General features: G+C 33.5%; 1 protein-coding gene across 3 annotated transcripts; it reads right to left on the reverse strand.

Annotated features, from left to right (window-relative positions):
* Nucleotides 1-8,482: 8,482 nt before the first annotated feature.
* On the reverse strand, nucleotides 8,483-21,646 carry LOC127264786 (putative F-box/FBD/LRR-repeat protein At1g78760). Of its 3 annotated transcripts, XM_051294318.1 has the most exons (5): nucleotides 19,730-21,646; nucleotides 18,905-18,958; nucleotides 9,197-10,175; nucleotides 8,946-9,110; nucleotides 8,483-8,862 (listed from the first exon to the last, which is right to left on the reverse strand). In XM_051294318.1, the coding sequence occupies exons 3-5, from the start codon at nucleotides 10,088-10,090 to the stop codon at nucleotides 8,578-8,580; spliced, it is 1,344 nt and encodes a 447-aa protein (XP_051150275.1). In that variant the 5' UTR covers nucleotides 10,091-10,175; nucleotides 18,905-18,958; nucleotides 19,730-21,646; the 3' UTR covers nucleotides 8,483-8,577. The 3 variants fall into 3 exon arrangements, with proteins under 3 accessions (XP_051150275.1, XP_051150276.1, XP_051150277.1); XM_051294319.1 differs by having other exon boundaries at nucleotides 18,905-21,646; XM_051294320.1 differs by lacking the exons at nucleotides 18,905-18,958; nucleotides 19,730-21,646 and adding an exon at nucleotides 12,084-13,581.
* Nucleotides 21,647-22,859: the final 1,213 nt, after the last annotated feature.

Consider the following 22,859-nt stretch of genomic DNA (forward strand, 5'->3'; position numbering starts at 1 on the left):
TATACCATTTCTCTAAGTATACTTTAAACATAAGCTCTAAGCTAACTACATAAATGAGTGCATAAGCTTCAAAAGTTTACAGATTAAAAACAACATTTGAAGAAAGAAATTGGTTTATCTAACTCAGAATTAACTACAACTCAATACTACAGATTGATAAAACATATTCTGGACAAAAAAGTATTTATGAACTAGCCCAAAAGGTCAAAGAATCTTGGCTAGAAATGAATCCAAGAGGCAAATTATAAGTATACCTAGTAAGTATTTAAACTTAATCTGCATCACTGATTACAGTAGATCACATTCAAGTTTGAAGAATTAGCAGAAAGCCCTTGTCCTTTACTCTTTAACCCACCCATTATCGCCCTTCATGATCATAATCAACAGAAATGGAAATGGCCGCAAGATTGCCTAACGAGTTGCTCCTTTAAAAGAAGAAGCCATGGATCTCTCTCTATCAAGGAAATCATGATAATAATAAATTTCTACAAGCATTCATCTCTAACCACAACACAAGAAATATTTAGATCTAATCAGCATCGAAAGGAACTACTGTGAAGGAAAAACAGAAAACTTATGGCAACATTTCGAGCTGCCGAACAAAGTATATCTCATTTAAATGATTAAGAAAAACCAAAAGTGTAAGTGAACAACCTCAAGAATTCAGAAAACAAAGAACAAATCAAATCGCATATGTCCTCTTCGTTAGATAGCCGTCTGCATCAACAGCTACCAAGTTTAAATAGAGACACAAATGCCAAAAAAATACCAAATAATCTACAGGTGTGACAAGCTAAGCAGATCAAATACAGAATATAAAGACCCTCGGAGCACAAATATACAGAGCTGAATCCAAACGCAGCCCGAGTGGCTTGAGATCTTTCAAGATTAAAGCACCACAGTAGATGAGCCTCACAATGAGGAGGTCATTTCCACCGTAGGGCAAGATAAAATACAAAGATCGGAGACAAAATTATTTTGAAAAACGTACAATCGCAACAGAGATTCACATACAAGCTTGAACAACATGGCCTACATAAGATTTTTCAACAAAGGCCTACACAAAGGAGATTACTGGTACATTCTTCACGCCATTGAGGTCAGAACCGCTTTCTTTTGCCATTCGAACCTTTTTATAATCTCATCGGCAATTCAGTGTACGACCTCATGCTAACTATCCATTCCCGATTTTCACCTGTGATTCTAGTAATCCTTCAGCGACCAAAAGCCCATTGTCAGTTGGCCGGCGGCGCCATCACATTCTCCACCAAACACTGAAGTTACCGAAATTCAACTGGCGACCAGGCAGACAGAGATTGGATGGAAAAGTCTCTGTAACAGAGCCCAATAGGCAGGGAGGGGGGAGGGAGAAGCCGATTCCCTCTCCTTTCCTCTGTCTTCGACGTCATATTCAATCCCATAAATAAAAAAAAAAAAAAAAAAAAAAAAAAAAAAAAAAAAAACAACTAATTTACGAACATTTTAATTTATCTTTCTCAAGATCATTACATTATTTATTTTTTAAATAATTTAAATAATATTCTTTCCATTTTTTTCAATCGCTTCAATCACTTTCGTTTTATATAAAAAAAAATTATACATTTTAATGTTATTTAAAAAATTTAAATTTATAATTTTTTTAATTTTAATTAGACTATTTAGTTATTTTAATATTAATCCAAATATATTTTTATTATACTATAATTATTTTCATTAATAAAAGGACATTGTAGCTAGGATCCAATCCTCGAGCGAGAGATGTCTCACCCCTTGATTTATAAGGGTTTGACGGTGCCTGGTATTTGTTATTCATTAGTGTATGAGCATTGGTTTCTATCAGTATAGGCCTTAGTAGTTGTGCGTTGATTTCTTTCATTACAGGTCTTCACATGTTCATAATGATTCTAGAATCTTGCAATATATCGGATGATTTGATTTAGGTCTTTACATGTTCACACTGGTTTTGGAATCTTGCCTAATGTCAGAGGTTATTGGTTGAGATGACCATATTTAATGTTTATGTTATCTCCACGATGTTCTTACTTAAGATTAGCATCTCTTTTGATATCTGCAATTTTTTAATACCGTTGATCACTATAATATTCTTCGTAATCAATACTTACCCCAATTTTTAGATAATCTAAGAATGCAAGATCGAGTAGAAGAAACAATCTGGATGAAGTTCATGATCCACTTGTTTTGTTTGAAACAAATATTACGCTTCAAATAGTTCCTTAAAACTCAATTCTCTGCACTGAAAGTAGGCTAAATTTGGCTATACAACAACATGCTTTCCCGAGCCACTTTAATATGGGTTTCAGTCGACATTTTTCACCAATGCAGTACTATCCCCAGCATAATGATCCAAAATTTTCTCAAATACGTGGAATTTTGTACCTTCTGGAGCACCACCTCAGGTTCCTTATCATGATGCGCAATTCTCACAGGCCAATACACCACCCTTCAATCTACATCGTCGGTTGTTTCAAAGTGAAACTCCTTACCAAAGCAACCCTACAGTAAGGCCGACTGAGAGTAACCAACGGCAAGTAAGAACTTGAAAATGATGAGGATATAGAGCTAACTACAACATGGTATAATTTGACAACGGATGCACATGTAGGAGTAAGTTATAAAAAATTAAAGATGTGGGAGCGTTTGCACGAGAACTTTGCGATGCTTATGGAAGATAATTATGAGGTCAGAATAGCTAAAAATAAAAGAACTATGGATGCATGTGAGAATCCGTGAACGGAACTCAGATCACAATGCACTAAGTGGACCAAAATAAGAGTATGAACCGAGCGGCATTATCGAAGCGGCTGGAGTACATCTGATTTTGTAAGTTCATTTTATTCTTCTTGAAGTTGTGGTATTTCCAAAATACAATAATTTTCTAACGGTGACACTCTTTTAATAGCTAGGAACACTTATGTCATGCCATTTTTTAGGAAAAATTACAATACAAAGTTCAAACACGAGGCTTGCTGGAATATTATAAAAGATCAACCAAAGTGGTTGGAATTTGTAAATGGAAAGAAGAGCCAACCAAACGAGCGGTCAAGTAATTACAAGAATGCTATCAATGGGGAGACAAGTTTGGTGCAAAGATCATTTGACGTGCAGACACCAGTGACCCCAATCGACACCTCCATTGGGGTTGCACATGTAGATGTAGATTCTTCGGGTGGACAAGCTGGTCACAATGAACTAAGTAGGTCTGTTGCAATAGATTCGAGCATCCAATGGGTGTTAAGAAAGCAAAAGCCAGTACAAAGTAACTAACCAACGGCAACGTAAAATCAGACAATATGAAGAGTCTCAAGCTTCATTCATTCGGATGATAACTGCAAGTTTTATAGCACTTGATTTGTCGCACAATGACAGATGGTCTAGAATAGAGGTGGATGAATTAAGAAAAGAGAAAAAGATGGACGAGTGCTACGAACGCATGTCCGAAAGAGCAAAGAATAAGGTAATTATAACTGGTTTGACATTAAATTCATTGTTTTAGTAACTTTTAATATTTTTTACTTGACATTTTTTAATATATATCGTAGCATACTCTTGAGATGACAAGGGAAAGAAGTCTACTAACTAAGAAGATGATGAACCTTGGTGAGAAGATTATACATGCATTACGCAAACTTGATGAATTTGGTCCAGAAGTTCTCTTAGCTGAAGTTTCTTGAAAAGACTATGTGATACAATAAGAACAGTTGGAATACTAAATTGACACTACAATGGTACATTTTCTTTCTTTTTACAGTTTCATATTGTTACCAAAGTAATTACAGATATGTTGTGATATAAAATATTAATCATGTCCAGAAATCAAGGTAGCAATTGTGAGTATCAAGATATCGGATTCCCTATCCGCGGATGTCGATGAATCAAGTGCTTCTCCAAATGGAGGTAAAAAAATACATAGACAGAATGAAAGTCTTAAGAACATTAGCTTTTAATTGCAACGTCAACAGCCTGTTTGGTCTTTCTTGCAAAATTAATCAACCATATTATGGACGTTTGTACCATGTATTTTAAATAGGTTGTGTGATATTCTTGGGGCAAATATTATCTTATTTTTGGTTTTTTTCATCATGGTAGAAACAAACACAGTGTGAAAATATTTTCTAAACTGCATTTTTGTTTAACGTGATTCGCTTTAATACATTGCTTTGTTGTGGGGTATGCAAAAGTCTCTTGAATATAAGTGAAAGTTGACCTCATATATATATATTTAATATATGGTGTGGACGACAACGAATGGGGATGGTGAAACTCGAACACGAGACCTATGGCTCTGATACTATGTTAGATGATGCAAATAACCGCCTCACCTAAAAGCTAACATTGTATTAGAGCCACAAATTTCGTGTTCGAATCCCACCACCCCTATTGGTTGTCGTACACATGTAAGTTTCATACGGTGATGTATATCCCCTTTGCACGTGAGGGAACATATTGGTTTACTCTCATATATAGATAAATAAATAAGTTATGTGTAACCCTAAAAACTTAAGTTTTTAGGTGAGACGAACATTTATATCATATAACACATAAATTACATCACAATAGTATAATATCAAGTGCAAATATGCAAGTAAAATAAGAATTGTTTAGCTGATTGAAAACAATATTTGTTGCATTCAAAGCATGATTTTCCTTAGAAATATTCGTTGTATACTAAATTTAACCACATTATACAACTTTACTAAAAAAAGTAGCATAGATAGCCAAATTAAACTTATTTAAACATCTGGATACTCAAATGTGTGATGTTTTCTCTGCCTAAGTTGGTATTAAGGTATCTTAGATTTCTTTACTACGATGCAATATAAAACATTCTTCAGTGGTTACAACATTTTGCATGAATATTGGTTATTTAGTTACCATGTTTAACAATTGAATAATCCTTAACTTTAAATTGTTTTGTCATCTTTAGAATTATTGAGTTGACATTCTTTATTCAAGGTCAACATTCTTGTTTTGACTTTCATTTCATTAAATATTTTTTTAAAAAATAAAATTATAGTCAAATTTGTTATTTAAATAATAATATAGAAATCATCTATGATCTAATGAGATAAAGATATTGAATGCCAAAAGATAAACTAATTTAAATAAGTAATACATTAACAAAAGCCAAAAGAATATTTTGTTACCATCCGAGCAATCCTTGTTGCAAAAAAACAAGCAAAATTATTAGCACTTATAAAGATATATTACAAAAAGACCAATAAGAATATGGACATAGACATGGAGCCTATTATTAACTACATTAAAATTTATATACGGCTGATGACCATTGGATTCAACTAAGAGTATTTTGAAAATGTCCTAATTGATCTTTCTCTAAGTAATCAAATAATTGGGTGATGGTCAACATCTTTGCATTGTTTGGATAGAAAATTCAATGTTTTAAAGAGCATGTGTCTATGATGTTCTCTCATACCAGTAAGCATGCTCAGGTTTCTCAAAGGTCAATCCGTCCATATTTATATTTCATTATTCCAAGAGTCGGAACACTTTTAGTCACCTTGGTTCAGTCATTTCCATTACGTGATCTGAACACTTTTTTGCATCCTCAACCAAGTATTATTTTTTACTCAGATTTTTGTACTCTTCTTAGGATATCGGATTTTTTCTATAGGGATCACTATGGATAATGCCAAAGTAGCTAATATTCGGGATTATCACACCCCAACTTCTTTTATTGAAGTTCACATATGGTTTTTCTTATTCTATCGACATTTTATCTGTCACTTCAACACTATCACAACTCCAATCACTAATTGTATGTATGGTAAGGCTTTTGTCTGGATGTTTGAGGTTGTAGTTGCCTTTTTAGACATAAAGTGTTACTTTATAAATTTGGGCACTTTTTGTCTTCTCGAAATTTCTCCATCCTATGTTGAGATGTCTCAAAGGTTAGCATGGCATAGTCTTGACATAGGTTGGTCATCCGATGGCCTACTTTAGTGAATAGCTCACCAATGTGCGATCTTGCTATAACCGTTATGATGAGGAATTTTATGCAGTTGTTTGCACCACTTGACATTAAAGGTATTTTTTTCTTCTAGTGGAAATTTATTCTTCACACCATCCATAAAGCCTGGTAATATCATTTCTTCCAAGACAGTCTTCCGGCTAGTTATGCCAAATGGTCAACATTTTTGTAGCAATTCGCTTTTATTATTTGATGACAGTCTAGTTTTAAGAATTGAGTAGCCAATGCGTTGAGTTGCCATCATTTATTGCTATAAGAGTTGTATGTGGGTGTGGTTAGTTTTGACTCATTCCATCAACTCTATTCCACGGACAACTTCATTGGCCCTATTGTTGTCTATCATACATGGTCATTATAAAGACTTTTCTCAGATTGATGGCCTTTTGTTTTATAGCATCCGTCTTTGCTTGCATTTATGTATTCTACACTAAACAATAATATCCAAAATGCATGATCTCGGTCATGTGAGCTGCGCATTGAGAGTCCCGTTACTTCATCGAGAGTCTTGTTATTTCTGATTCCATGGAGAGTGATTTTTTACTCCATCGAAGGTGTCGTTATTTACGACTCCATAGAGAGTCCTATTATTTCCGATTCCGTGGAGAGTCCTATTTTTTTTCGATTTCTAATTCAGTTGAGAACATCGTTTCTGGCTTTGATACGGTGGAACAGTGGTGGCAACGGCAGACAAGCAATTGTTATTTTTATTTACGTCTTTTGCTTTGTATTTAACTTTCTTATCAAATTCAAGTTGGTTTATGTTATACCATTTGAATTTGAGGGTGGATATTAAGATATTTTAGATATTCAGTTTTAGATATAATACATTTTGATTTAGATTTGGTCTTATCTTATTTAGATTTGAGTCTATCGAGTCTGTATATTATGTCTATTTATAGGTCTCTATTTTCGTTATGAATAACAATGCAAAGTCTTCCTAAATTATTTCTCACATAAAGAAACAAGTAAAAAGAAAAAGGGTGAGCGGAAGTATGGAATAGATTATCCAATATTGCGTACGTTCAAGAGCACGGGGGAGTGTGGCCGCGACATTAGTGAATGGAAGACAATTACAAAATAGACGTTACATTATACTTTGTAATTGTTAAATTGAAATATTGAAATATATTCAAATTATATATATATATATACAATATATATATCCATATGGAAACCATAAAATATTGAAATATGGATTTTTTATTTTTTATTTTTGATATTTTGATATATACAAAAAAATATCCAAAATCTATATAGGTGCGATACCGTATTAAAATTTATGATATACTGAAATTTTGATAATTGTCATTTTTTTTATATGATTTGTGTGGTCTTTCGGTATTTCATATATATTTCCACCCTTAATACTACTTTTAATTTCTCTTTTAATAAGAATAGGTGACCTCCATATTCTTAAATAGTAATTTTTAGAATATTTTGTGTAACTGAGTTAAAAATAGTAAAAAAGTCAGCATTTAATTTGATATTTTTGTGTGAAATAAGTATTTAATATGCTATTTTCTTTTAAAAAAACATATATTGTTAAATAGTAATAAAACTTTTATATATATATATATATATATAAACAAAGTCTTAAATACACACAAAAACAAGAAAAAAAAAAACTAAATAAAACTAAAAGTTTTACTTAACTCTTTTATTGAATGTTGTTTAATTTCACTTGTTCATTCTTAATTAAAATTTATTACTAGCATTTTAACCTTCTTAAATCCCAAAATAATATATTTGATGGTATAACAAATTATTTTGTTTATTTGTCTATCCATTTTATATAGTTCTGATGAGGTTCTTATAGTTCTAATCCGGAACCGACAGATCTAGATATTTATGTATTGTTACATATTTTAGTTTATCTCTTTAGTATTATAATTTTATTGCTAATTAGATGACTTTTTATATTTAAATTAATAATACTTTTCAATTATATTTAATTGCTCAAATGTTTTTTAAATAGTGGTGGAATTTATGCATTGACACAAACCTGAATTCGTACTTAATTTATATAAGCATACTAGATACAAGTACAACAAATACAACACCACCCACCAAGTTACAAGCACAATTTCCATAAAAAAATTATAAATAATTGCGTGCATGTCAATAGTTGCTAAAAGACAAAATTAAATCTTGTATTTTACTATAATCTACATTCGCAGCAACGCACATCTTCCAATTGGAGATTAATCCATTTGATATATATAATTGTTAAATGATAAATGTTGAACATGTAAGATTTTCATGGTATAGTAATAATATTTTCAACCACTAAAGCACATGTAATAATAAAAGTAACATAATCATTTTTACGGATATATTATTAATTATTTACTAATTATATCGATTCAAAAATCCCATATACATGACAGAATACCGGGGGACGAAGAGAGCAATAATAAACAAACAGAAAAACCATCATTTTATAAAACCTAAAGATGAAGTTGAAGAAGAACAAAAACAAAGATAAGTACTCGAATAATTGATTGATGCAGGAAATTAAACAAAGCAATGCAAAACATAGGTAAGTTTCTTACTCCAATAATCTCGAATTATTCCCTTCTCAAGTAAACGTTGACATCCGGAGAAGCTTTGTCGAACCCACGAACCCTGTTCATCTTCGGAGCGATGTCACGCAACCTAAAACCCAAGCTAAATGATATCAAAAGCCTCCGCAATCTTGGGGTGTTTGCAAGCAAACATCTCGCAAGATACATTTCAGTTTCATTTCCTATAAAATTATCAATGTCTACATGATATAATTTTTGGCAACCTCCATCACATAAAAAGACTTCATCAACATTGGCCACATCTGCCTCTTCTCTTTGTGACGGTCTCTGACAAAAGAAAACCGAGTTAAAGAAAAAACAGTCGAGCCAAGTGCTGAAAGAACCAAAAAGTCACTGCGAGTAGCTTTTACCACAATAAAAACAGACAATCTTCCGAGATTCGGACATGGGCCAGTGAGCTGCATCACCACTCGAACTTGCTCGGTGACTGGCCATATACGTATCTTCAGAAACACCAAATTATGGAATATAGTAAACGACAGCTGCCTTTGCAGATCTGGAACCCTGGAGAGATACTGAAGCAAACGAGGAAATAGTAAATAAATCTATGTAAGTGTTGCAAATGATTTATGTAATAACAGGCAAGGTTAATCAACTTTACCTCAATGAACCATTCTCTCAGTCGATGAAAAAATTCTCTACAGAAAAGCTCCTTGATGACTTTCATAACGGCCCGATTCAAATCTTTGGGTGTTTGAGCCTTCACAAAAGAAATGCTGTCATTGATAACTAACTGAAAGGCCTCAGCTGGCACATGAAACTCATTACCCTCCGACTTATTGCAGATATATATAAATTTGGAAAGGTTGGGAACATTCTGGAGAACAACCGAGCATTTTTCCATCCCCCAGCAATCACACATTATGAGTTCTGTTAATGTGAATGAAGAAACAGATATAATGCCAGTAAAGCTAATATCACAGAGGATCATAGACAGCTTTTCCACTACAGGAAAGCATGACAGCTGATCCATAAATGATGCGGGAATCTTAGCGAACTTCAGGATTAACTTCCTGAGGTTGGGGAGTACGAATGTGTCAGGCCAAGTCAGCACAAGATCCGTAACTGCCAGTTCTAATTTAAGGAGATGCTGGCATGAAAATATGGTCTGCGGAAGCACACGGATTTCTTCTTCAATCATGGATCCAAAAAGAACAAGCTTTCTGGAATTATGCGTTGCAGCAAATTGAATCCACTCATTCCTAATAGAAATGTCACAAAGAGTTAAGGGCCATAGACGGATTTCAAAATTTTCAACGGTTGACTCATCATGACGAGCAAGTGTGTTGTTGATGAATTCTTCATAACAATCCTTAACACTCTGCATCTCATCGTGCCTGGAATAGTCAAAGTTAAGGATAGGAATTGATCGCCATGCCTGCCTCAAAGATCTGGACATTAAGCCCACTTTCGCCACATCAGTTGTAGGGAGTAGGGACAAGATATTTCTCTGAATTTCTTGGGGCAATGGGCCAAGTCTATCATCAGTTTCCATGATTAGAGGCTTATCTGATGAAGACTCGCAATCAATTTCGACCCGCTTTGGATTTGTACTTCCTGCCACTGGTTCTGACGATTATCTACAAATGATAAGCCCATTCAGTATCAAAATAAAGCAGAAATATTGGTTAACTGATGGTGTTATAATGCAAATGCCAAAGCAAAATGCACCCAAACTTTTAGCATCCCTAAACAAATTAGCCATATGATCACTCTGTAGCTTGCTTACAGCAAAACAATGTTCTAAACCAGGATCTGAAGTACCAATCAATTGAAAAATCACATAATACAGACTTTTATCATAGAGTAAGCTTGATTTCTGAAAGAAATGACATATACAGCGAGGGTCCATATAACCTTGGCTAGAAAAGTTTAACTTCAGTTACAACAGCTTTAAGATATGTGATTTTGACCACAAAGATATCAAGAACTTAAAAACAATAGTGATTGAATATGACAAAAAAGGAAGTGCTGCCATTTGCTGAAAACTGAATATTCATGTACAGGCATTGGCAACATCCAAGGTTGACAAATAAACATTGTTTGTTATGTACAATATTTGTCTTTGATGTAAAGACATCTTGCTGCTCTCATTCAAAAGCTCTAACACTTGTTTCCAAAACTTTCAAAATCTTAAGGAACTGTTCTACAATAAAATGAAAAAATATCCATCATCTATGGGAGTAACTGTCACAATCAACCTTCACATTCCCCTCATTCACCATTAACTGGAATTTCTCTTAGCCGGTTAGTGATCACAGGTACGTTTCTTTATCAATAAAATTTCACCCCGTAAAATACATATTTATTTCAGTTAGCAGTTCTCCACACAACTATGATAAATCCACATAGCATAAATGATCAAATGTTAACTTTGAACATAATGTGTCCAACTAATGAAGAATTAGAACCTAAAGTAGTCACTCCATTTGGTTTGCACAAGAAAAATATATTCAGGTTCTACAATACTCAAGAATAATAAGAAATAATGCATTAACACTCCTGGTTAGTAGCTAAGAGGTTTGGCAAAGCCACTGGAATCCACTAAATGAGTAAATTTCAGATGCCAGCTTCTTCCGTCCCTTTAATAGCAGAAGAGTGAAACTGGTTCTTGCAATTTTGCTCATTTAGATTAGAAACCTTCGATATTCTATTAACCTTTTTATATTGTAACGAGCTAAGAATTTCATTTCATGCAGACAACTTGTATACGTGTAAGAAAAGATTAATCTGTAGCAGAGGATTAGTCCCATCCTAATGCACTTAATTTTGTGCTTACATCGTCCGGGATAGTTATGTCATTATTCATTTTTTGTTGTCCATTAAACTTATGCATAATTCATTTATAATAAACAACTTTACCCGCCCACATTTTTATTACCCCTAGTTTAACAAATAATAATTAATTTGCTGCTATTTCTCATACTTTATCTCACAACCATTTTATCCATTCTTTAATAAATTTTTCATAATATTCCACTTCATTTTTTACTTATCCTACTTTTATATTAAAATATTATTATTTCTTAGTCTCCATGTCCAAGCAAAGTGACATAATCATCCCGGACGGAAAGTATTAAATTACTTCAATTTATTTTATTGATTGGTTAATTGATTTTGTGTATGTATTATCCTTTATCTTTCATTTACAAAGATGCAAATGTGATGCTGCACTTTACTAAAAGCATACCTCTTCTAATCACGTTCTACTTTTATAATTGAATGTCTAAATAAGACTAAATTATCCATTAATACACAATGTATATGCAATATATATAATATATATACTATTTTCTCAGAAAAAGTTAATATTCAACCAATTATATTATATTTTATTACCAACACAATTTCTCATACTTCACAGTTAAAAAATTCCTCAAAAAAATTAAAATAAAATAGATAAAGGGATTATTCACATGTTTATTTTTCCAATGATGATTATTTTAATCCCTTATAATATTAAAAAGATGGATCTAGTATTAGCAAACCTTTCAATAATCCTTCCATGACTCCATTGGAGGCAACAAGTCAGTCAGAAACCTGGAATCGGTTTACCTATCTCTCACCCCAAGAATTTGTTGAATTGTGAGTCAAATAACTGTGTTTTTTATGCAAGAAATCATACAACCCAAAACATGAATGCCCTCTCAAACAATTGCGAGTTATAATAGCCGACAAAGACGAAGAAGTCTTAGATCTTCAACTGTTTGAATTTATGTACCTACATAGCATGAAGATTGGATGGGAGAGCAGGTAGATGCATCGATAGAAGAGGGGACCTTAGTGTTTTTGTTTGTAGAGGCTTTCCGAGCCAATGGACTACGTGACTGCATGGAGTTGTGTGATGAAGGAAGGGTATATTAAATGATAGCAGTGCCAGTCACAATCTTATATCTTCTTCCTTAGTATCCACTCTACGATTACCACCCGATCGTATAGAAAGATTTGTAGTTCTATTAGGAGCGGACGAAGATGGGAATCCCAAGAATGATGCCACAATGCTACGGTCTCATTACAAGGTTGTGAGGTAATAACCAATTAATTGTGTTTCCCTACGAGGGTGTAGATATTATTTTCGGTATAGCTTGGTTAGCCACGTTGGGCGATGTTCAAACAAATTTAGAAGCTTTTACTATGTCCTTTGAGTGGAAGGGCGGCCAAGTAATGCTGACGGGTGACCAAACCCCAACCCGAAAGACGTTTGATGGAGCCCGTGAAGAAGGAAAGCAAGAGAAAGATCAAAGCTGATTTTAGTTCTCATACTTCGACCTTAGGGACAAGGTTGATTTGAAGAGGGATGAAATGGATAGAAAGCAAAATTGAAAAGTGAATGAAGTTAAAATTAAAGAGAAAGCAGAGTCTCGGCTGATGCTTGTGTATTGACGACGGAGATGGGCTTAAGTCTGTTATTCGTCGGCATATATTTTATTTACTTGCTTTTCTATTAATATTATATTTTTAAGTTGGGCTTGCTCTTTAGTTATTTGGTGGACTTATTTTATCTTTAGTAAGTAGGGTTTAGGTAATAGTATTTGAAGAATAAACAAGGTTTGAGACTATAATTATGGAATTTTTGAAATAAAGTAGCCGTGAGACTTCGGGCAAATGGTTGGCTTTGTTGTGGGGCAAATGATTGATATCGTTTGATTTTCTTATCCTTTATTTTGTTTCTATAAAAATTTAGCCATATTATATACTTTACTAAAAAAAACTAGTATGGATAAACGGATTAATTGCAAATGTGTGACGTTTTCCTACCCTAAGTTGATATTAAGGTATTTTAGATTTCTTACCTACAATTCAATGTAAAAAACATTCTTTGGTGGTTATGACATTTTGCATGAATACTAGTTATTTGGTAATCATATTTCACCATTGAATCATCCATAACTTTGAATTGTTGTGTCACTTTTACAATTATTGACTTGACATTCATTACATCATCAACTTGCTCGTTTTGTCTTTCATTTCATTAAATTCTAAAACAAAATTATATAGTTAAATTTGTTATTCAAATGATAATATCGAAACTATCTATCATCTAATGAGATAAAGATATTGAATGCCAAGAAAGGAAGTAATTTAAATAAGTAGTAAATTAAGAAAAGCCAAGAAATATATCGTTACAACCCCGAGCACCCTTTTTGAAAAGAAATAATCAAGATTATTAGCACTTCTAGAGACATATTACAAAGAGACCAACCAGAATTTGGACTTTATGCATTAAATTTTTATAGGGTTAATGATCCTTGGATCCAACTGAGAATATTTTGAAGTTACACTCCACGCCCATTATAGAAAGGGGTCCTAATTCATCTTTATATAGGCGATCAAGAAATTGGGTGATGGTCAAGATTTCTGCATTATTTAAGTTGGCAATCCCAATGTTCTATAGAGAACTAAAAGCATGTGCCTATGATGTTCTCTCATACAAGCAAGCATAAACGGGCTTCTCAATGTTCAATCCGTCCGTGTTTATCTTACACTATTCCAAGAGTCAGAACCCTTTAATCACCTTCACTCGGTCCTTTTCATTATGCGATTTGAACACTTTTGTGCATCCTCGAAAAAATATTCTTTTTTATCGGATTTTGCACTATTCTTGGGATATCGGATTTACTGCTATGGGGATCGCAATGGGTGATGCCTAAGTGGCTACTATATTATTTTTTACTCGGATTTTGTACTCTTCTTGTGATATCAGATTTCTGCTATGGGGATTGCTATGGATGATTCCAAAGTGGCTACTAATGGGATTGACGTACCCAACTTCTCTTATCAAAGTTCACTTATGGTTTTGCTTATCTCATCGACATTTTATCTATCATTCACTATCACAACTCCGATCACCAATTGTATGTATGGATTGTAAGACGTTTACCTATATGATTGAGGCTGCAGTTGCCTTTTTAGACATCAAGTGTTATCTTACCAACGTGCCACTTCTTGTCCTCTCGAACTTCTCTACCCGTTTTGAGATATGTTGTAACGCCTCAAATGTTGGCATTGGCATTGTCTTGACACGGTTGGTCGTCTGATGGCCTACTTTAGAGAAAAACTCCCATGTGTGTTCTTGCTAGAAACATTATGATGTTGAATTTTACACAATTGTTTGCGCCACTCGACATCAAAGGCATTTCCTCTTCTGGCGGGGGTTTATTCTTTACGCCATTCATAAAGCCCGGAAACATCATACCTCCCAAGACACTCTTTCGGCTAGTTATGCCAAATGATCAACATTTTTACATCAATTCACTTTTATTATTTGATTTTACTCTAATTTTAAGAACTGAGTAGCCAATCGGTTGAGCCGCCACCATTTATTGCTATCAAAGTTGCACGTGGGTGTGATCCATTTTGACTCATTTCATTAACTCTATTCTTTTGAGAGATTTTGTTTACATGGCTTACCTTTATCTAATGTCATGATTGTGATTCTCTCCTCATTGGACATGTTTTGCGAAATTCACAGCACTTGGCAAACACTGACTTGAAATTGAGTAACGGTTGCCATCATTAAATAGAAGGCAGAACATAAGTTGATAACCGCTCTCTTAGGAACTTAGTATGTTGTTTGGTGGTGACCATATTAAATCATGCTACCTTAGTAAGGTATGGTTGAATTTGCACACAATTACGCGGTATCTAGAGAATTCACCACTCTTTCCAAGAAGCTATTGATGCCCATTGTAAAGGAACTAACGATATTTATTTAAGGAAAAAAGTATTATATAGGAAACCGTAATAAGAGTGACAATAGAAAGTTATAGTTAAGGATATAATGGAAGTACAAAACACTAACTCGGAGATAGAAGAGAAAAAAAGGCATAAGGTTTAAGACCTGAAAATTGTAAGAGACTAAGAAATGGAAGAGTAAATTTTGATTGGAATAAATTATTAGAAGGAATAGTCATTTCTTCAAGAATCACAATTTCCTTTTTCTTTCTCTTGAGGAAGGACTAGCTTCATGCTGGAAGAATGTCGATTCGATGGACCCACTGAGCTACTCATTGGCCACGAGGCAATATTATGACACAACTGAAGCACTATTTGGAGCGTGCTCAACATCGCATGCTGCAAATAGCAAACGTGCATGGCCGCGAGCTCACCTTTCAGGTTGGTGACTTGGTATTCTTGAAAGTTTGGCCCTATCGACAAGGCAACTTGGGCCCAAGCACCCATCATAAGCTGATGCCCAGATTTTTAGGACCATTCTGTGTCATTTGCTATGTGGGAATGGTCGCATATAAGATGGATTTTCCGGCCCCTAGCCGTGTCCATCCCATGTTTCATGATCTCAACTTCGTCGAGTGTTAGCCGTCACCCAATCAAACTTCATTTACTCGGCAGCCTAGAGGTCGAGTAGTTGCCAATTTATGATCCTGAAGCTGTTTTGACGATTGATCAAACGTGCAAGAACTATGGTTCCTCAAGTCCTTGTCCAGTGGCGCGGTTTTCATCCAGATGATATGACTTGGCTTGATTAGGAGGAACTTTGCGCTCAATTCCCAGGCTCTTACCCTGAGGACAGGGTTATTCTTAAGAGAGATGCAATTGATAATGGGTGGGCACAACCGAAAGTTCACTCACAAAAAGAGATTAAAAAGCAAGTGCACCTTGGGGTAATCATCGATGAACTGAATAACTAGAGCTCATTATTAAGTTTCCTAAGTTTTTTCCATTTTTTTAAAATTACTTCTTATTTCCTTATTTATTTATTCTTAATAAATTGTTAGGTTAGTTGGGACAAAGCCCTTAGTAGTTTTGACCAAGTATATAAGGATTATTTTGAGACATTAATAGTCATTTTGATGTCTCTTTAGTTTCACGGCTTCGGCTTTATTCGGGAAGAGCAGTTCTTCCTTAGTTATAGTTTAGTTCTTTGATTTTCTTATGTACTCTGTGTTATCAATGAGTTAATATAATGGTCCTTAAATGGTCCTGAAACATAGCAAGCTGCAGAAATGGATTGACAGATGAAATATAAATCGATACGCAATGTCACTAATGAAAAATTAAAAAGATCAAGGAAAGGGTTACAACTGTTTTTATATTTCTGGAATACAAATTGGAACAGCTCTGCATTGTTCATCCAATAAATACAATAGGTTGTTTTCACTAAGGAGATAAAGCTATGGTAACTTATATGTACTATCTTTGGTGCCACCACTTTCAACAAGCACTTTCAGGTTATATGTACTAAGATAAAATGATTTTCAACCTTCTTTCTAGAGGATTCAAAATCTTGTAATTTTTATAGCCTTTTGGCAGCGCACTTGACTTTCCTGATCCACATTCCACAATATTTATTTATTAAGTACAGAATATATCTTTCATGCTTAGACAAAGAAATTCCGGTTACAAGGAGAACCAAATTTCATTGTTTGTGAATTAACATATATCAAGCTAACAAATTTATACCTAACCTAAAGCAATGTATTATTTATATTTATTTCAAAAGGAAGGATTATATTATATAAAGTAGAAGATAGCAAAATACAGCTCAAGGAATCACAGGGACTCTACAGAGGGAAACACATAGACCTGACTGGTATGTAAAACAAAACTAGGGCCTGGAAGTTTAGAAAGAACTGAACAATTGGACTGACTGAAAGTTAAATGAACCTTTTCTCATTAGATCGGCTGGTCAAGAGCCACATGGAATATAGAAATTCAGGTTCCTAGGAATGTCGTAGGAGTCATTCATCTAGTCCCAAGGGGGATTAGTCTTTCTGGTGGGTATCCTAATTTCTCTGAAAAACTGAGACTACTGAAAGTTATAATGCTAGGAAATGACTTGACTTTTTTTCAGGTTTTTTCAACCATATACCTTTTTCCCGAATTAACAAGTTATATAGTACTCAATTGAGAAACAAGACCAGGAAAGTAAGAAAACCAGTTCTCAATAGGATGGCAGCCGAACCAAGAGCTCTTCCAGTTTGTTTTGAAAAGGATTCATGATTCATGATTCATGATTTCTATTTACTTCATCCCCTGTGAGTGTCTCTCCTCTTTAGCCAGGAAAGATACTGGCAGAATTTTCACATTCTATTCTTAGTAGCACTACCACAGATAAATATATTCACTGTTTCCATAAAATCCTGCCGTGTAATTGGTTACACTATTTCACTACTACTATTAGACATTCCCATTTCCAGCCCAAATGGCGCTGGACACACGCTCGCACACACACACACACACAAAAAAAAAGAAAAAAAAGAAGAGAAAGAGTGAGAGACCTGTATACCCAATAGGGGTCTCTGTATCCGAACACTTCTGGAACCAGATAACCACATTTGACACAAATAAATCAGAAGTACAGCATAAATGCCACCAGGAAAAAAAAGGCAAGCAGTTGATATAGTTATAGAATTTGCATTTATAACTCATCCTACATAAATATATTATCTAATTTGCATCTCTCGTTGAGAGAAAACATATGAAGTAGACATTTTGCAAGGGTATCAGTCTCCATCTCTACTTCAAAAACCATTTCATTTCTTGGTAAGCTCAAAAGCTAGATCTAAATAAATAATGGTACTCCTGCATATTCCAGTAGGAAAAGGAACAGCATACAGCTTACCAGACCTTATGTAATATATACATCCTAGGCGACCATGTCTGAACACAAATAATTCCAGAAATAAATACGCGGCGTTTTTTGTAGCTTTCTCGTAAGATTTTTACTATTCCTATCTTAAGTGTATGAGTGTAAGTCAATTAAAGATATCGACATCACTTGAAACTTTTACCATTTATGTTCATCCTTCGTTGGGAGAGTGATTACCCACTTCCTTGCTTTGTTTACACATTCCATTGAACAAGACAAAATCATTACTCCATTATTTTTATGGTAACTATATGAACATATTGTCATATTCAATGCTCAGCTCCCATAAGGTAATACTATTACCGCTTAGATATAATTTGCAGTTCTAATTTCCAAAGAGATATTCACCTGGATATCTTTTTCATTGGTTTCCACTTAAGCCTACTTCACATCTTATGCATATGAATCATAATCACAAGATCTATATCATTTTTTCCTAAGCTACTTTGCAGAAGAAAAAACTTAATACAAAGAAACCTCGGGTTTGTTTGATTGTCTGTGTGTCTTGTGTTTTTAACTTGTTTTTAACCAATCAATCTCTTAATTTCCTTCCAAAAACACCACATCCAAAATTCAAAACATTGCATCCAACCCACACTTCCAACTCCAAAAAAAAAAAAAAAAAAAAATCAGATTCCAAAACAAACATTTCTTGTTCCAAACCTACTCATCAAAGAATAGGGAATGAAGAACACAAACCTCAATAATTATAGAAGTAAAGATGCTCGAAATGAGAGGCTGGCTTTCGCAGATCTGAGAAAGTAAACCAACAGAGGACACAAATGAAAGGGCGGCTATGTGTTCGATGGAGTCTTTAGGGAAAAAGAAATATATGTGACAGCTGTGACACAATTAAGAATCCTAACTGTATATATATATATATATAATTTATATTTAGTAACAATGTATATATATATCTTTTATATAGTAACAAAAACTTTACTAGGTAAGCATTAAATGCATATATTCAAAATGTTTCCTGAAAAGCTTATTTCGCTATTTAAAAGTGTCTACTATAAAAATGCGCTTACATGAGAAAAGTGAAGATGTGTTTCTATTTCGTCATTTACAGTTGTCTCACACATTTTTCTATAGAAAATTATTTGAGTTACTATTTATTTAGCCTAAACATGCGTTAAATGTGTCATCCAGCTGCACACATAATTCTAGAATACTAGATGCTTGACAAGTGTAATAATATATTCTTATGCATTATGAGCATATATTAGAAGAGCAAAGGCTTGAATTATTTCTTAAAGCAAAAAGATGATATTTTGAAAAGGAATACGATAAGATTGATATCCATCTTACAAAAAATTAGATCCAGAAATAATTCTTTATTTTAAAAAAAAAAAAAGGAAAAGAAGAAGAAGCAGTTGATGTGCCACAATTAAGATCCACAAAAAGTTCGTGTAAACTAGTTTCTGTAATCTAAGGATAACCTCAGGACACCTAGCAGGGAAAAAAGAAAATTACAAAGCAAAGAATACCAAGATACAGAAGGAATGAAATACTCATACATACCTTAGCTTGCTGGCTCATGCTCGACAATGGCAAGAACAAAGACCAAAGAAGCCATTTAGTAAATTTAGGGAGAATACACGGCCCTCTGATGAATTGATGCAATTTATGCACAAAATACAAATATGGGCAAACGCCGAGGAGATTGAAATAACTACTTTTTCGAATTGCAAGTAAAAGATGACTGACCTTGCCAATGAGCATTATGGGAATCAAAATATCACATTCCAACAAAATGAATCTCCGAATTATTAAAGATGAACACATTAGGATAATTAGCAAAAGCAACATGTAAATGTAATTTCCTTATTACTCTCAAATAAAAATCAATGAATATGTGGGGAACATCCATAGTATCTCAAAATCCAACTCGGTGCATTTATTTCGAGTGCTAGTCTTATTCTCACTATAACTTTAAAAATTCTTCTTACGGATGAGCTTCAAAATAGATAGTAATCCAAAATATGTACCAATATGCAACTACCATTTTTTTGGACCATGCTAACTTCATAACATTATTCAAATCCATGGTAATCATGATTGGAAGAAGCTGGTCTTTCATGTAATGACCCTTCTTTCCTGATGATTGTTCTTTTACCCATTAACCTCCTCCTTTCCTTTCACGGCACACATATTTTCCAAAATATTGAAGAAAATTATAGTACATTGCTTTCCTTTTTCATATTCTGCAAACACTCAAAACTCAATCCAAAAATCTAAGAGCATAGTCCAGATCAGAAGTACACCGATTTGCAACACTTCAAAAAGTAACTAATTGTTAATACAATGAGTAAATTCTATGTAACTTTGACTGTTGTATCGAATTGTTCACATGCTTCTGTCCAAAATAATTCAATGATCTTGACATATCCCACAAATGTGTTCCTACTTGTAGAATTCATTAGCATTGATCTTCTATTAGTATGTTGAAACGAAGAGACTTTTCAATAGAAGATAAATATAATGATTGTGTAAGGTGGATTGATCATTATTGGTTTGTTCCCCGCCATTCATTAATTTGTCTTGGAATTTCCTCATCGATTAATACTACTACTAATGATCAAATAGGTTCAATTGAACTCAGTCCTTCAAATGCAGAATATATTTGCTCCGATCCATGTAGCTTAGTTGTCCACATATATATCATTGATGAGCTCACCAACCTTATTTCTTACTAGGTAAACAGGTGAATTTCTGATATTTAAATAAAGACCAAGAAGGATGTAATGGCTAAGAAACTTTGCACTCAAAACACTAGTTACAAGGAGCAACGCATAATAACTAAGTAAATGGTAATGTCTGAAATAATGTCATAATGTCCTGAGATAAAGAAATAAAACTGTTTGAGTGCTTATCTTCAAATTTCTTGAAAGCAGTAAATCCTGAGCCCACGGTAGTTTGACGTCCAATGCTCAACTAACATAACTGCACGCAGCATTAATTCAGAATGAATCAATAAAAAAACATCAAAGACGCAGGCGCATGTTTGTAGTAAAGGGTTTCAATGCCGCTAAACGAAATTCCGGGATGCAAACGTCTTAGCGTGCGAAATACCCTGTAAAGATGTCGAAATATATATCAGGGACGCATTAGAGAAAGAATTCCATAACATAGTAGACACGATCAAACAATTCTTAATATGTAGGCGAGGGGAGGGGAACATGAGCAGCCAGCTATTTTCTTCCAAGGAGAAGGAGATTCAAGTATGTTTAGCGGCGGAAATGGCGGTTCTCGATTGAGCAGCGGTGAAACGGGTGAAATCGTTCCGTTGTCGGCTGAATTTTGCTGCCCGTCAGCCTGCAGTCCCCCGTCGACGTCAGAATGGCGTACGACGACGACGACGACGACCTGTTCAAAGGCGCAATTTCAATTTCAGGCTGAGATTTGGGCTGTTCAATTTTGTGCTCGTGCGGGATAGGCTTGCAATTGCAATCTAAATGGGCTACTCTACTCTATTCTGCTCTAAATTATAGGGGTGAAATAAATTTGAATATTTAATAGAATTAAATTGTAATTTAAAATTTAATTTGTATATTTAAATTCATTTGAATTGGTATAATTAAAATTTAAACTAATTTTAAATTCAAAATATTGTATATATACATATACATATATATATATATACACATATATACACATATATACACAGAGATGTACTTTTGTATAGTATTTTAGTTTAAAATATACTCTCTTCGTCCATCTGTCTCTATTTTTTATCACATAATTTGTCTCTATTTTTTATTTTTTCACCGTCCCACGTAACTTGTTCTTTCTATTTTCAAAAATATAATTATATATTTTAATCACATTTTAAATTTTAAATTTTAAATTTTAAACTTTATAATTTTCTTAATTTTTATTAAACTATTTAGTTATCTTAATCTTAATCTATAATTATTTTTATTAAATTACAGTCCCTCATTCCCTTAACAATCTATCCATTTTTCTATTTTGGTTCGTCCCATAGTATCTATTTCATTTTTTAGTAATTGTACTATCTACCTAACATTACAAATACTCTTCCAATTACAATATATTACACAAGTGTCATTATCTTTATATCATACAATACTAATAGGGTTAATTTAGTTTTTTTACCTTTATTTCTACTTTATCCCAATATAATACTAATATTTCTAAAATTCCATGCAAAAAACAAATGGATATATAGATATTGGACGGAGGGAATAATTATTTTTAATAATACACTTTTTAATTACCTACTAATTATATTTTACCTAAATTCTTGTATCTACAGTAATAAGTTCAAAATACCTAGGACGGAGGAAGTATTTTTGTATGGGTACAAAAAATGTATAACGAATATAAAAAATAATATTTTATACTATTAAATATTAATTTTTTTGCTACTAATAAAATGATATATCATTACTGTCGAGAGATTTTCGATATTTAGATTTAGATTTGTTACATTTAGATTTAGATTTGGTCATATCCATTAGATTACGTTATATAGATTTGAGTCTATCGAGTCTGTTTTAGGTTGTCTATATATAAGCCCCTTATTTTGATTATCAATTAATGCAAACTTTAGAGTTTCCGTAAAATATTTTAACATGGTATCAGAGCTTTTTTTTTTTTTTTTTATAGACATAGCCTACTAAATTTCGTT

Source organism: Andrographis paniculata, unplaced genomic scaffold (genome assembly GCF_009805555.1).
Source record: "Andrographis paniculata isolate CXL003 unplaced genomic scaffold, ASM980555v1 Contig71END, whole genome shotgun sequence".
NCBI lineage: Eukaryota > Viridiplantae > Streptophyta > Magnoliopsida > Lamiales > Acanthaceae > Andrographis > Andrographis paniculata.

Coding starts and splice junctions, on each gene's coding strand:
- LOC127264786 (XM_051294318.1), bottom strand. CDS start 10,090: ATGGAAACTGATGATAGACTTGGCCCATTGCCCCAAGAAATTCAGAGA. Junction 9,111..9,196: donor TGAGAGAATGGTTCATTGAG/GTAAAGTTGATT, acceptor CGTTTGCTTCAG/TATCTCTCCAGGGTTCCAGA. Junction 8,863..8,945: donor GATTGTCTGTTTTTATTGTG/GTAAAAGCTACT, acceptor TTCTTTTGTCAG/AGACCGTCACAAAGAGAAGA.